This window comes from Hevea brasiliensis, unplaced genomic scaffold (genome assembly GCF_030052815.1).
Source record: "Hevea brasiliensis isolate MT/VB/25A 57/8 unplaced genomic scaffold, ASM3005281v1 Scaf365, whole genome shotgun sequence".
Lineage (NCBI taxonomy): Eukaryota > Viridiplantae > Streptophyta > Magnoliopsida > Malpighiales > Euphorbiaceae > Hevea > Hevea brasiliensis.
In genome coordinates this window covers 68389-83165 of record NW_026614879.1, presented here as the reverse complement: position 1 = coordinate 83165, position 14777 = coordinate 68389, and the positions used below count along the sequence as shown (strand labels likewise).

The following is a 14777-nucleotide window of genomic DNA, read 5'->3' as shown; positions in this document are numbered from 1 at the left end:
AACATCTAATCAACTTTCTGATTATAACCTAAAGACTTTCTCTGGCTTAACCCCGTAAGCTTCTCTTCAAATCTTCTTTTGTCTTAACCTAACATATTCATTAAGATTCTATTTAATTACTTGTCTTAATTAGTTTGCTGCAGAAACCCTAGAATTAATATAGAGCTGAAGAGATGGGAAGAGGGAAGATTGTGATTCAAAGAATTGATAACTCTAGTAGCAGGCAAGTGACTTTTTCGAAACGAAGAAAGGGGTTGATTAAGAAGGCAAAAGAACTAGCAATTCTTTGTGATGCAGAAGTTGGACTTGCGATCTTTTCTAGCTCTGGCAAGCTGTATGAATTTGCAAGCACCAGGTTTGACTATTTTTTCTATAATAATATCTATAGTTTCTATATTAGTTCAAAACTTCAATGATTAATTTCTGTAGTATTTTGTTCTTTCTGCTCTAGCTCTATCTTGGGGACAATTGGCAAGTTTTGTGACCTTAATGTGTTCTGCACCTCAAAAATATTCACTTCCCTGTGACTTGGCTAGTCCTTCAATAAACCTTTAAAACCTTCCACATAAATATATGTAGGGTTTGGGTACAATAGTACAGCAAATTTTGCATGCTTTCAGTGGAGAAAAGCAAGGTTCTTGGCGTCTCCTAGTTTCAATCTAGTTGCAAGATACGCCTTTCACCCATAGCATGATACAATGAGTTTAACAATAATCACTTGTATTATGCTATATATATATATATATATATATATATATATATATATATATCTTCTTAATTAGGATAATGAAGAGCTAGCCCAAGTGTAGAAACAAGACTAGAAGTAGCAAGCAAGTAGGTTTTGCCAATTGCAGTATTATATTTAAATGAGCTTTATAACATAGATTACCGTTTGAAAAGACTATACTAATTTGCATTTTCAATATCCTATAGCAGACTAATCAAAGAAAAAGCAGCACATAGGTAAAACTATAGGAAATGCTCGGTCACGGCTTATACTATGTTGTAACTGACCATAAGACCCATCATTTGAGCAGGGAAATGTCTGTCAAATTCCTACTTTGCCCAGTAAAAATACACAGAATCCTATTCTTTAATGTCTAGCTTTCTTCTTTCTTGTTTCTACACAAATGATGATTCCTAAGTTATATAATTTGTGAATTTTGGATAGGTTAAGCATGATAAAATCAGATCAATACACTACAGAGAAGATATTTTTGATTTTCTTGTAGTTGATTTGAGGTGGGGTTAAACTTTTGGGTGTAACTTGAACACTGCGCATAGAAAACAGCGTAAGGTCAAAGGACTAAAGCTGTTTACTAGCTCCAATGGTAAATCAATTTGGTAATGGAAGGTGGAGAGTATGGGAATGTCTTTGCTATGGAATAAATTAAAACTAGTAATTGTAGAACAAGAATTATAATAAAGGAGGTTCAGAATGAGAGTTCATGCTTGTTATAGTAATTTATTGGCTTTAAACATCATTCAGGATGAGATAAGATAGATAATATCCCATTAGGTTTAAAGAAATATTATGCATAAGCAAATTGTTTGGCCAACTATGCTTCCACTTTCAATTTTGTGAAATTCACCCCACGAGTTGGACTCCAAATAGCATAAGATTCAGATCCCTGGCCATTTTATGCATTTCTCGACTTAGATAAAGTCCCCATTCAAGCTTGAATTCATTCTGCCACTCCTTTTTAATAATAATAAAAAAAAAATTCAAGAAACGAATGTCGTAAGGATATTAGAGTGGAAAGTAAGAAGGGAAATTTATAGAATAAGATATGGATGGGAGAGTTACCATTTTGGCACCAAATTAAGGTCAAACAAAGAAGGATAAATAATTTAGTGAATGCAATAATTAATCTTTCCACTAGTTAGCTGCTATTTGATTCAAGTTGCTTTGTTGAAAAGGCAATAGGGAAATCCCATGAGACTAAGGAAAACTCATGCTATCAAGTTTTAGATTCATGTTTCTAAAGGTAATAGAAATGGGAGCTTTAAATATTTGAACTTTCAATCATAAAGATCAAAGAAGTTTTGATATCGCATTTACCAATTAGGGACATTGGGGAGTGTCATAGGCTCTTCTATTTGGTTCCACCTGCTGGGTTCTTTGGACACAGCGCAATCAATTTGTTTTCAATGATAGTTCATCGCAATCAATTTGTTTTTTCCAGTTGGTTGTATGCTCTTAGCAGTAGTTCTTATTTGGTTTTTGTTTGTTTGCCCCTTGTTTTGTTTCTGGTGTTCTGTGAGGGTTTCTCTAACACTCACTCTTCTTTCCTATTAATAAAATTTTTGTGCTTATCAAAAGCAAAACTCAAAAAGGCACATGCATGGAAAATAATAAAATTCACCATATTAATCTCTTCTTTCCAATGGAATCATCTAGTCATTCACAAATTAGAGCATGAACTTTCATTAAGTTTTTCTTCTATCTCAACATTTAGTCAATTCTACAAACGATGGTGAATTGAAGTACCCTTTGTTTTCTTCTTGTTCCTCAGTAGCTAGAAGTACCACATCTGGATGTTGATGTTATGTTTGGACACAAGGATGTTTTAGTCATTGCATGCTGGAAACCTGGTTTTTATTTTCTTCCCCATTTTAGAAAGATGATCATGATAATCATAGTATTTCCCTTTTCAGGAAATTTAGACAATATTAATTCATTATTAAATTGCTTTGATCTTGAAAGAAGCATATTAATTTGTCAACTGTATTAGTTGAATTATAGAAGTTAGGTAATGTACCAAAATTAATCCATGATCAAGTTGGCATTTATATAATATCCAACATTTAGGTTTAGCACTTTCCTGATCCATTTGTTTAAGGAACTATCACTAGAACCCTTGTTATCTAATATGTTACGGTACTAGAAATGATATATATGTTCCCCACTTACCAAATTGTGTCTTTATATATATATATATATATAAGTTTGATCCAACAATATTAAATTCATAACCTAATCTTTAAAATTTTCAGCATCTTATTGTGGATACATTGTACCCTTGGCTTTTAAGGCAACTTCTGTAACTTTTGATGGAAATTAGATTATAAAATGTAATAATTTACTAGTTTTTTTTTATTCCTTTTAAAATAAATAAATAAGCTGCCCCATCTTATTGCTTCACAATAGGCTCCATTCTTAGCAAGTGTTTAGCACGAGTAGAAGTGGGTAATTGATGAACTTCAACCCAATAATGCATTGGAGCTTGTGGATAGCTACTCTTTGCATACCTGGCGTAAAGAAGAACAACTTTATGTTTTATCAAACACCTAAATTTACATACAATTGTATAGTACATAAAAAAGAAGGATAATAATATAAGATTTATGTAGTTGATCGTAAAGTCTATATTCATAGATAAGATGAAAGAAAAAGTTTTATTATAATAAAAACCAGTGAGATATAATTGCTCAAAACTCTCAAAATTCTAATTGTGTTTTTTGAATATTTCACAAATTTATCACAAAAAGCAAAAAAAAATATTTATATTAGTTCATATAATATCTTATAAATCATTTCTCTATCATCACAGATCTCACTTTTTATTCCAATCGAATCACAATAAAAAATTTTTAGGCCGAATTACAATTCAAATCTATAAAAATATATCCAAAATTCATAACACAGAAAATAACACTTTAGGATTTGTGTTAATGGTAGGTATAGAAGCACTACAAGACTTTAGGCTTATTTGCAACCGATTGCACCTCTTTGAAATTCGTTTGACATTTCTCTCTATGCCAGTGTACCTCTCCACAAATAGTCCACCTGCACATTTTCTTTTTCATAAATTTCTTTAAAATGTTGCTGAATTTTATTAAAATTGTTAAAATGTTTAATTGTTTTAAAAGAAGCTAATTAGTAAACTTTTATTTCTGAAATGTTGAAACTATTAAAATCAAAATTAAAGATTTATTTAATTTAATTTCAATTCAATATTTTATTGTTCAAACTGAACTTGTCGAAAATTTTACTTATGAAAAGGTCAAAAAATAAAAGAAAGAAGAATAGAAATATTTCCAACATGTTGAAATATTTTTATTATTATTTAAAAAAAAATAGATAAAGTCTAAAAAGAAGCATTTAAAAATGCTTAAAAAGCTATTAATGAACTTTAGTTCAATGATACTAAAATCGTTTAAGAACCACAAGGTCTCGAGTTTGAGTCTCAAATGAAAATAATTATACCAAAAAAAAAATGCTAAAAGAGCTTGTTTGCACCATGAACCCATGTGAACGAGCTGTTTTGCCATGTGTTTCACTTTCATCTCTTTAATTTCTTGCTAAAAAATTTTATTAACTTTAATTTTGTTTCGACAAAAAAAAATCCCTTTAACCTATAATAACAAGTTTACAGGTTAAAATTAATAAAAATTACTATTATGTCCCTCTTTTGCAAAATAAAAATACCATTTTAACCTTTTGTTAATAAAATTATCATTTATTAATAAAATTATTATTTATTAATTTATATTTTTCAATTTATTAATAATTTAAATTTTATTAATTAATAAAATTATTAATTTTATTATTAATAAAATTATTTATTGATGAATAAAATCCATCTATCTACTCTGTTAGAAAAATGAATCGAGGGAAAAGGGAGAGAAAACTCTACCAACAACCTATTTCTCACCCTTTTCTAGTTGTTAGGAAGCAGATCGTTATAATAGCACTGACATTTTTGTGATAAATCCTTATGATAGTTGAAATGACTAATATTTTTAGTGTAAAAGGAAAAGAGAAGAAGACTAGAAGAGAGGGAAAATGAGAAGAGAGAGGAAAGGGGTAAAAGGATTTTTAACTTGGAAACCTGTTATAATAAGTTAGAGGAATTTTTGTAAAACAAAATTAAAGTTTGAGATTTTTAATAACAAATTGAAGGCATGGAAGTAACAAGACAAAATTTATGAATAGGATATAAAACTAACTAAGCTTTTATTCACTTTAAAATTTTTTTTTATATTTTATAAAATAAATTTGTTCAATTTTAGTAATTGATTATGAAAATAATAATGATGTCTAAAACCAACTCTCTTTTTTTCAGATTTTATTATCTTTCAAATATCATGAATTTAATAATTACTTTAAACTTACATATATAATTATAAAATTTGAATTAACCTGCACAATACGCAGGCTTCTAGGAATTAGCATTTATAATTTCTCCTGATTCACTCACATGCAAATTCCTTATCTTTATTAGATATTTCATCACAAGGCGGTTAATTAACTTGATTACTTATCGGTTATAAAGCATACATCAGAATGATAAATACATAATGGAATAAATTATACTTTTCTAACCAGTATACTTGTGTAGTGATGCCATTAACTTCTGCTTATTTGTCTTAATATACTATGATTATATGTTTCAAGTTTGCGCAAAGCCTGTTTAATTATTTTTATATTTTGAGCAAAGATGAAATCATATTTAACGATACAATAAAACAAAAGAAGAAAATCAACAATTGATGAATCCAACATCAGAAGTTAAGGTATACTCTTATCAATCCCTCCTCATTTCTTCCCTACAATTTTTCCACCATCATGCATGATTCCATTTTAGATTGTATCTTCACCATGGAAAATAGCTAAAATACATTAAATAAGTGTGAAATATTTAATTAAACGTGCTAGAAGTTGTCATTTGCATAATGCAAAATTGATGGAGTATAAGTTCACATGAATTATTTATGAATGTATAGGACAACAATGTCATCATAACTTATTACAACTTTATCCAGTTTCTGCTTTTACATGGGTGTTCACATTCTAACTTACATCACCGTATGTATGTGTACATTGTGCAAAAATGAGAAATGAGGAGAAAGAAAATTGTCAAAATCAATCAGATTAGTTGAAGCAAGACAAATCAGAAAAACTACAATTTAAGTACAGTGAAAATGCATTATAAATGATTAGAATTATTGAAACTGGAATAGTTATATCTATATTCTTTTATAATTAAGCACAAACAATATGAGGAAATAGTCTGACTGAAATTCACTGAAGCTATACATTTTCTTGCAACTATAGTAGAAATGAATAGCTTGAGATAGAAAACTTGTAGGACTAGAAATTGACTGTAGTCATTTAAGCATACAAGTAAACATATAAACAAATAATAACACTAAAATGCATGTGTAAAGTTAGAAAATTGTTCAACTTTTCATATATATATATATATATAACTCATGTCTCTATATTGACCAGAACTCCTAATTGGTGTATGATTGAATAAGGGGAACCTCAACCATTTCTAAATGCCACACATATATATAAATCATATGGTAAAACATAATCAACCTTCAAATCAAAATCAAATTCTTCTACATTTTTAATATCAAATTCTCATCATATGGGCAAATTTTGAATTTTGAAAATGCCCATTGTTTGTATTATCCATTTCTCTCTCTCTCTCTCTCTCTCTCTCTCTCTTTCTTTGAAAAATTGCTCAGTTCTCACATACATGCATTACCTTGTAATTGTTTGGTAAACTTTGTATAATTCTTTTCATTAACAAGGCTAAGAAATTAGTTTAGTGGCTAAGCTTGTTTGCTTAGTAAATTCATATCAGCTTGTAATCATTCCAACTTAATCAAAAAATCTTGAAGCCAATCTAACATCTAGCATATATAGCATGTTTATACATTTTAAAAACGACTTCATTAAAACACATATACATGATTACACATACTCATATATGCATTTTATTCATTTACTCAAACTTGAAATTGGATATTGTACTTTATAGTGTTGGCAAAGGGAGGCAGCAGTATTAAGGCAACAATTGCACAACTTGCAAGAAAGCCATAGGTATGATCCTTCTCCTTGAGATTAATATTACATAACACTGTAAGAAGGGTATCAAGGTGAAAATGGGTAAAACTTGGTGGTAGGGGAAATGAGAACACATATCTGAACCTTATTTTTCATGAAACACGTACTATTAATTATTATACCATACAATTAAACATGCACTTTCCAAAACATTCCTAAATAAGTTTCAGCAACCACATTTTATTCAAGCACAACTACACTATGTGAGGCAAATACTCCAAATTATATATGTGCATAGCGACAAAAAGAAATTGCACTTGAATGGCAAGATGTGATATCTATTTAACTAAGATGTAATGTTTTAGATATGAAATATCAAAAATAAATGGTGAAGTCCATTGAATAAGTTACATATACATTCTGATATGGCAGGAAATTATTGGGAGAACAACTTTATGGTTTGAGTGTCAAAGACCTACAAAGTTTAGAGAATCAATTGGAAATGAGTTTGCAGGGTATTCGCATGAAAAAGGTGTGAAATTTTGCTATTCATAACATATGTTGTGTATAATCTCATGGCATGCCTTTTTGACATGTGTAATGTATGTCAATTTATGTAGGAACAAATCTTAACAGATGAAATACAAGAGCTTAATCGAAAGGTCCTTTAAAAAAAATCATGTCCTTTTCTCACAAGTTTTTGCTACGAACTATTTTAGTTGTGAACTTATGATACCAAATTTCTCGTGTTTTTATCACAGGACAACCTTATCCATCAGGAAAATTTGGAACTATGGAAGAAGGTTAACCTTATACGTCAAGAAAACATGGAATTGTACAATAAGGTAGTGTGGTTTGATTACTCAGACAATTTAGACATCCTTAGGAAACTAATAAACTGTCATTAAATTCTTCTAGACTATCGACAAGAATCTAAAACATTTACTGCGTTCAAACATGGACTTTTTCTATCAGGTTTATGGTACAAGGGACAAGAATGCAACAACTAGCAACTCCTTCATCTTGTATGGTTTCAATAGTGAAGAAAGTTCCCAAATCCCTACCCATCTACAACTAAGCCAGCCTGAGCAGCCAAACTATGAGGCACCACCCAAAGCAACCAGGTAAAGGCAAGAAGAAAGAATTTTATCCTTAGAGAATGGGTTAGTAGTTAGGACCATGAGTCCACACATTTCAATATAAATATGAAATATTTTTGTTTGAAACTATGACAGACTACAACTGCATTGAAGCACCGAAGAGATTGAGGCGGATGTTTATCCTCATAAGGTAAAATACCAAACAATAAATAATATGATGGTCAGAGTGAATATATCTAAATAAAACCAATCAATGAAATAAATTTGACCTTGTCTATGGTATCAACATTCATCCATATTCATAGTGAAACCCAACATAATATCCATGTAAAGTTGTAAATTAAGGAAAATAAAATAAAATATTATGTGGTTATAATTTTACTCAATTATTTATACAAAATATCTTTTTTTTTATTCTTGTTTTCAAATAAATAATGAGATTTGGATGTTAGTCTTGTTGTTGCATATGGAAAGAAATCAAACACAGTCACACAGAATTACTAGTAGGCACCATTCAGAGAATTAATAGCAATTCCAATAGAGACCACATACAATAGCAATGGCCTCTCCATAAATAAATAAAAAATGACTTTTGCAACAAACCTCCTCCAAAACCTGCAACAAATAAATAAGAATTAAGAAAAGCGATCCCCATACAGTGAATTATGATTAAATAAAAGATGTTCAATGACAAATAGTTTTGATTTGCAGTAGGAAAGAAACCTTTGATGCTTATTCCCATGACACTTAGTAATTACGTTGGTGCAATCACTTTTTATCATAATAACTAATAGTTCAAACATCTCTCTATGAATGATAATAAAAGTTTGGGCTTTTCTCTACAAAAAGGATTCAAGGTGCTAAATGTATACAAGGCGTGCAGTAATGTTAAAAGTAATAAGGATTAGGGATTCCTTTCAAGTATAGAGCTTTTATCAAGTATGCACATTAATAATCGCCACAAGCGCACCTTAAGAATAATGTACAGGGGCTCTATAGCTAAAAAATATTTTTATGCAGAGAGAAGGTGCGGCACATTCACAAACAAGTAAGCTCCACCATGTAGCTTCATTGTGCTTCAAGAAATTTGAGATAACAACTAAATATGATGACATTGGAACTCAAGTATTCCAAAAAGTACAATTTTGGACTATTTTAAACATTAAGATGTTTGCGACAAGCTTCAAAGGTGTTGAAGACAAATTTAAAGTATTCTATAGAAGTTCTTGCGCCAGCTTAATTTCCTAATACAATGTCCAAGCTATATTCTCTTTTATTTTCATTTTGTTTTTCTAATAAGAGTATGCTAGTCTAGGCTAAGTAAGATCTATTAAAATATTCTTTTTCGCAACTATGCTGAAGTATTGGCTTTACATTCAGTTGAAAACAACAAATATTTTTCTGATAGCCACAGTCCATAAGCCATTTGGTTTACTTGTCCTCGAACTTTATAAATAGGAAGTAATAGTCCTTTGCAAGAATAATCTTTCTTTATGAGCTTACAAATGCACAAAATCATCTACATACTTCTCTCATATTAAGCAACATTTCTAATACAAATACGAATAATTGAAGTATCAACCCTTATTTATATCCATAAATGCCAATATCCCAACCATAGCTAAAGTCTCTTCTCTTGAACTACCTTACTAAGGATAAAGCATTGCTTAAAGAGTTCTATATACATAATCCAAGTTAAATAGATAGGAAAATGACCAACATATAAAGATTAAAATCTATCATTATTAAAGAAACTAAACTAATAATGCTTACCTGTGTGCTATTCATCTCTCACCCTTGGCCCTCACCTAAAAAATAGAAAGACAAAAAACAATAAATAAGAACATAAAACTATCAAGAACATGAAATTTCCATATGTTGATCACAATTCTACTCAAACGAAACCACTAATATTTTTCTCAGGTCCCAAATAAATATGAGCAACCAAAATAAATTTATAGCTGAAAGGGTCAATAATGCCCAAACAGTGGATAAACAACATATGCATGACCAAGTTCTAGGTTTGGGCAAGGTTCCAATAATTTGATGTTGACTTATATTGGTGTTTGCAGGTCAAAAGGATAAACATTCTCATCATTTGTTTGTGCATTTGCTATAAGAAATAGGATATAAAGTACCCACACAAAAAAGTGAGGAACATGTCATTTGAAGTAGATTTTAAGATTCATATGCCATAAAATGTTATGGGGCAAGCAAGCTGCATGGTGACATGAATGCTAGTGTAGGACTTTTAGAAGACGCGCATCACACTAAGCAGCCTTTGAAAAGAAATAGTTGTTTATAATAAAAGAGAATATCCTATTCCTTAATTTTAATAAAGTAGCAACTGCAGCAAATATTTGGATTTTGACATTTGATAACTGAAAGGAAAATTTTTGTCATAGAAATTGTATACATTGATGTATTACAATAGGTATTTAATACCAACAATAGGAAAGTGTTAAAACACTTCATCCCAGTAAATTTCACATTTTTCATGACATGGACAAATATATTGCAATCATTTCTAAGGGTTCAAATCAAATGGGAAAAAAAATAATCAGAATTCTACAATTAAAAGCAACACACCACATAGCAATCCCATTACAAGTTAAACTCATAGCAAATCTCTTCAATCAATACTTTCATTTGTCAATAAGTGAATGAATTTAATTACAAAATAAATCAAAACACAATAGCCCATAGCAGAAAATTTTCTAAAAAGAAAAAGAAATCAATTAACAAATAAAACAGTAAACTTGGTACAAATTGAACCTAAACATGTGACAGTGCAACACTCAAGCAAACTCCCAACACATGATAACAGAAACCTCAGCAATTTAAACTCAACAATTCCTTTATTGTCTCAGTTCCTTAGAACTCAACACATCTAAGGGAGTTAACACCCTTGAACTTGAAGGAATCCAATCCAAAAACACCAAAACATCAAAAATTCAAGCACAAGAAACATGGTCAGGAACGACGAATGAGAAAATGTACTCGAAACTTGAACATGTCGTTAAGTTCTACGATTAGAAAAAAAGAAGTGAATAAATCAAAGAATATGAAATACAGAATCAATGTAGTTGCCACCTATGACTGCAAGCATTATCAAAAGGGAAAGAAAGAAACTAGAGAGAGAGAGAGGATTTGATTCTTTAAGGGAACCGAAAGGCAAATGCAGGAGAAAAAATATTTGAGGGAAGAGTTTACGCTTATTTGCTTGACTCAAAATATCTAGCTAAAATTGGAAAAATTATTAGTTGCCTATTTACTCAGATAAGCATATGTTTGGTATCCAAAACTACTTTTCAGAGAAAGGCATTATTTTAAATGCTATTAAAAAATTTTAAAAATAATTATTTTACTATTTTTATATTTTAATAATAAAAATTTGTTAAATTTAATTTTAATTTATTTTTTAATATTTTCTAATTAATGTATTTTAAAAAAATATTTTTCTCAATGGTATAATTTCAACAACATTACCAAATAAACCTTAAAAAATTACTTTTCCCTTTTATTTTCCTTTCTAATCCAAACAATGATGATTTTTATTTTTCTCCCTTATTTTCTTTTCTCTGTAACAAAGCTTCTAAACATAGGCTAAATATAAACCTTTACAGATTAGGCCCAACTTAATTCATCCAATTGCATCTGTGCATATTTGAGGCCCAGCCCAATTTACAAAGGGACGGAAACAAATAGCGCGACCTTTACAACGGGATACCTTTATTTTGATTGATTCGTAAAATGTTTGAAATAACCAAATCATTATTAAGTGTATTGAAATTATTTAAGTAATTCTTTTTTTTAACTGAATTAATCTTCTTTGACCATTGGGCGATGGAAGTGATACGATAATTGCTTAACTGATTCCCAAATTTAGTGAGTGGTTGAGGGCATGTCAAGCCAATTTTTTTAAATAAAAAATTTTTACCTGGACTCGATGGGCATTTGGATAAATCTACCCAATAAATTAACTTAAACTATATTAAAAATTGCACATGTCTATTACGGACTGCTCTGGCTCTTTACTAGGATGAGAATTTTCTGGCAAGCCGGAAACAGAGTTCAAGAGAAATAAACAGCAATCTCCAATTGAAAAATCAAAAGCCAAGTAATTATCAGATATTTTAAAAGAAAACCGTCTTTGATTTGATGATTTCATCTTCAAATTCTGGAACTCTATATTTAGATTGCACCCACCAGAAGCATTTATAAAGCCAGATCCAGTCTTTATAAACCAGCAAGTTGATTGATTCATAAAATACAACAATAATAGAACTAAAAGAGAAATGTACAAGAAAATTAAAGCGTTATTCTTGCAAATCCCATCTAACATCTCTCAAGAATTTTGGACGAGAAGGGTAAGATTCTTCATAATGGCAACCTTCATCAAAGTTCTGAGAGTAACTAACAGCATCATAATGGAAAGACGAAGGTTTTGATCCATACAAGCTGTTCTTCCCATCTCTCACTAGCCTTCTTATCAAGTATCGCCATCTCCGGCGCCCTCTCTTGCTGCTGCTGCTGCTGTAATGGATGCGCGAGTATTCCATTTCTTCGTGCACAGGGAAGCACGAAGGAGACATCATGCACCCAGAGAGGCACGACGATCGCTGGTGAGGGAGAGGGAGAGGGAGATCTCTCTCCATGAAGAGATTTAAGATTGATCTTGAACTAAATAATTGATGTATAGCTAGCTAGCTTGTTTTTGAAGCCAAGCTTTTTCTCTGCATATATTGTCTCTCCTCAGAAGCAATAATGTTTTGGTGTTTGCAAGTTGTGTGTGTCCTTTTATAGGTATGAAGCATCTGGTAAATTATATGCTTTCCTGCATTAATTTTTGTGGGTCTTACCTATGTTTTTCTATCTTTGATACAAGTCGTATGCATGTCGTCACAACCACCATTGTTGTCTAGGCAAAGACTAGAGATTAGAAATAAGTTGAATGTGAATATATTTTGAATAGACTCTCATATTTAATAAAAAAATTAATGGGGTATAATTTAAAATTTTTTATATTTTTTTAATTTAATGAAAATAAGAAAAAAATTAATGATTTTTATTTTTTAAGTTTTGATATTAAATACAACTAAATTTGCCTTATATTTGCAGTTGAATGTGTGAATTCATCAATCCTTATTAGTTGATAATTAATTGTTTGTGTTGTAATCAAAAAATCATCATTTGTTTGGTTGAGTGGATACATCTGTTGCAACCACTGCCAAATTTTAATAATTTTTATTATTCATTTGTAATAAAAAAATATAATCACATTATTTGAAATTGGAAAACAGTATTGTTATTAGCATGAAATCAACATCTTTAATTAAAATTTCTTTTTTATTTTCTTTCCTTTTTCTAGAGATGAATGTTTGATTGATAGCAGGAATATTAATTTCGGGAAGAGTTTGGATTATATTATTATTATTATATTTCGACTCGTAAGATTAGAGTTAGAAAGAATCATTTAATTAAATTAGAGATATTTGATTAATTTTGTGATAAAATAGCTTTTAAATCCTTGCCTATTGCGTTCTTTTGTCAATCTCATTCATCCTTGCCATCATTTATTCCTTTGACCCAATTTCATATGGGGTTTCAAACTCATTTTTGAAGTTTTTGTAGGTGTTCTTTCAATGGACTTCTCTACTGCCAGCATCCGACTGGATACAAGAAACTTCCTAAACTAGGCAATTGGCAGATTGTTCCTTATACTTTCTTTTCCTTCTGAATGAATATTGTTCCTTGTGTTTATGTTGATGGCAATTGAAGAGAGTGATTGTTGCTTTTGATCTGACGAGTAAGCAGTGAACTCTCATCTATACCAATTCAACTGGTTCTTTGGGTGAGGTGATGAGAAGTTGAAGAAGAGCGAGAAGGAGATGAGTGCGGCGCAGGGGAGCGGTGGCGTATGGGTGGTACTGTTCTTCCTTTTGCTGTAGGCGGTGATAAAGCATATTTTCCTTCACTTACATTTATATCAAACTCATAATTCATATAAACTTGTAAGTTGTTTTTTTTATGGATTATATATAAAATAAAGTTTAACGAGAAAATTATAATGCACAAATACAATGTAATTCATTAAAAAGTGAAAATTAAAAACAAAATTAAAAAAAAAAATGCATGGAATGGAATATTTTTGGCTTTTCGTTGAGAAAATGACATCACACACGTATATGGGGACATCCCATAATGCAAAGCTTGACTGTAATTTGGGAAAGACACATCCATGTAGGGCCGAGCAGAATTCAGTTTGAATCGAAAAATTAAATTGAATCGAGTCAATTCGGTTCAATCAATTTGATTTTAAAATTTAATCGGTTCGGTTCGATTTTAATTTATAAAAATTTCGGTTATTTCGGTTCGGTTCGGTTTTGAAGAGAAAAAAATCGGTTAAACCGAACCGAACCGAATAGTGATTTATATAGTCAAATCGAACCGAATCGATTTTTGAATTAATTTATTTTTATGAAAAATTTATGAATTATATTTAATTTTATATATATTAATTGTTTAATTTCATTGATTAATGGTTATTAGGTTCAAACCAAAGTTAAAATTAGATCAAATAACTTGAAAATCAAGTCTAAATTAAAAAATCAATCAAAAATCAAACCGATCGGTTTAAACCGAATCGAACCGAAATAAAGCGGTTCGGTTCGATTCGATTTTTCACCAATTTCGATTCGGTTCGATTTCTAAAATTGACGGTTCGATTTTTATAATTTAATTCGGTTCGGTTCGGTTCGATTCGGTTTGAACCGATTGCTCACCCCTACATTCAGGGATAAAGTAACGGTAACCATTTTTAGTGTACAGGCAAGAAGAACTATGCCATCAATGGTTGTTTAATATAAATT

General features: G+C 30.3%; 1 protein-coding gene across 1 annotated transcript; it reads left to right on the top strand.

The window, feature by feature from the left end:
• Nucleotides 1-167: 167 nt before the first annotated feature.
• Nucleotides 168-7933, top strand: LOC131177223 (MADS-box transcription factor 23-like). Its single transcript, XM_058142182.1, has 8 exons — nucleotides 168-355; nucleotides 4880-4899; nucleotides 5462-5520; nucleotides 6780-6841; nucleotides 7238-7337; nucleotides 7426-7467; nucleotides 7567-7650; nucleotides 7781-7933. Exons 1-8 carry the CDS (start codon nucleotides 174-176, stop codon nucleotides 7931-7933), a joined length of 702 nt encoding a protein of 233 aa, XP_057998165.1. The 5' UTR covers nucleotides 168-173.
• The last annotated feature ends 6844 nt before the right edge of the window (nucleotides 7934-14777 follow it).

What these genes read in the sequence shown, in the direction of transcription:
- LOC131177223 (XM_058142182.1), top strand. Translation starts at nt 174, where the DNA reads ATGGGAAGAGGGAAGATTGTGATTCAAAGAATTGATAACTCTAGTAGC. An exon ending in TATGAATTTGCAAGCACCAG is followed by an intron (nt 356 to 4,879) that starts GTTTGACTATTT and finishes ACAAAATTAAAG; the next exon opens with TTTGAGATTTTTAATAACAA. An exon ending in AGGGTATTCGCATGAAAAAG is followed by an intron (nt 7,338 to 7,425) that starts GTGTGAAATTTT and finishes CAATTTATGTAG; the next exon opens with GAACAAATCTTAACAGATGA.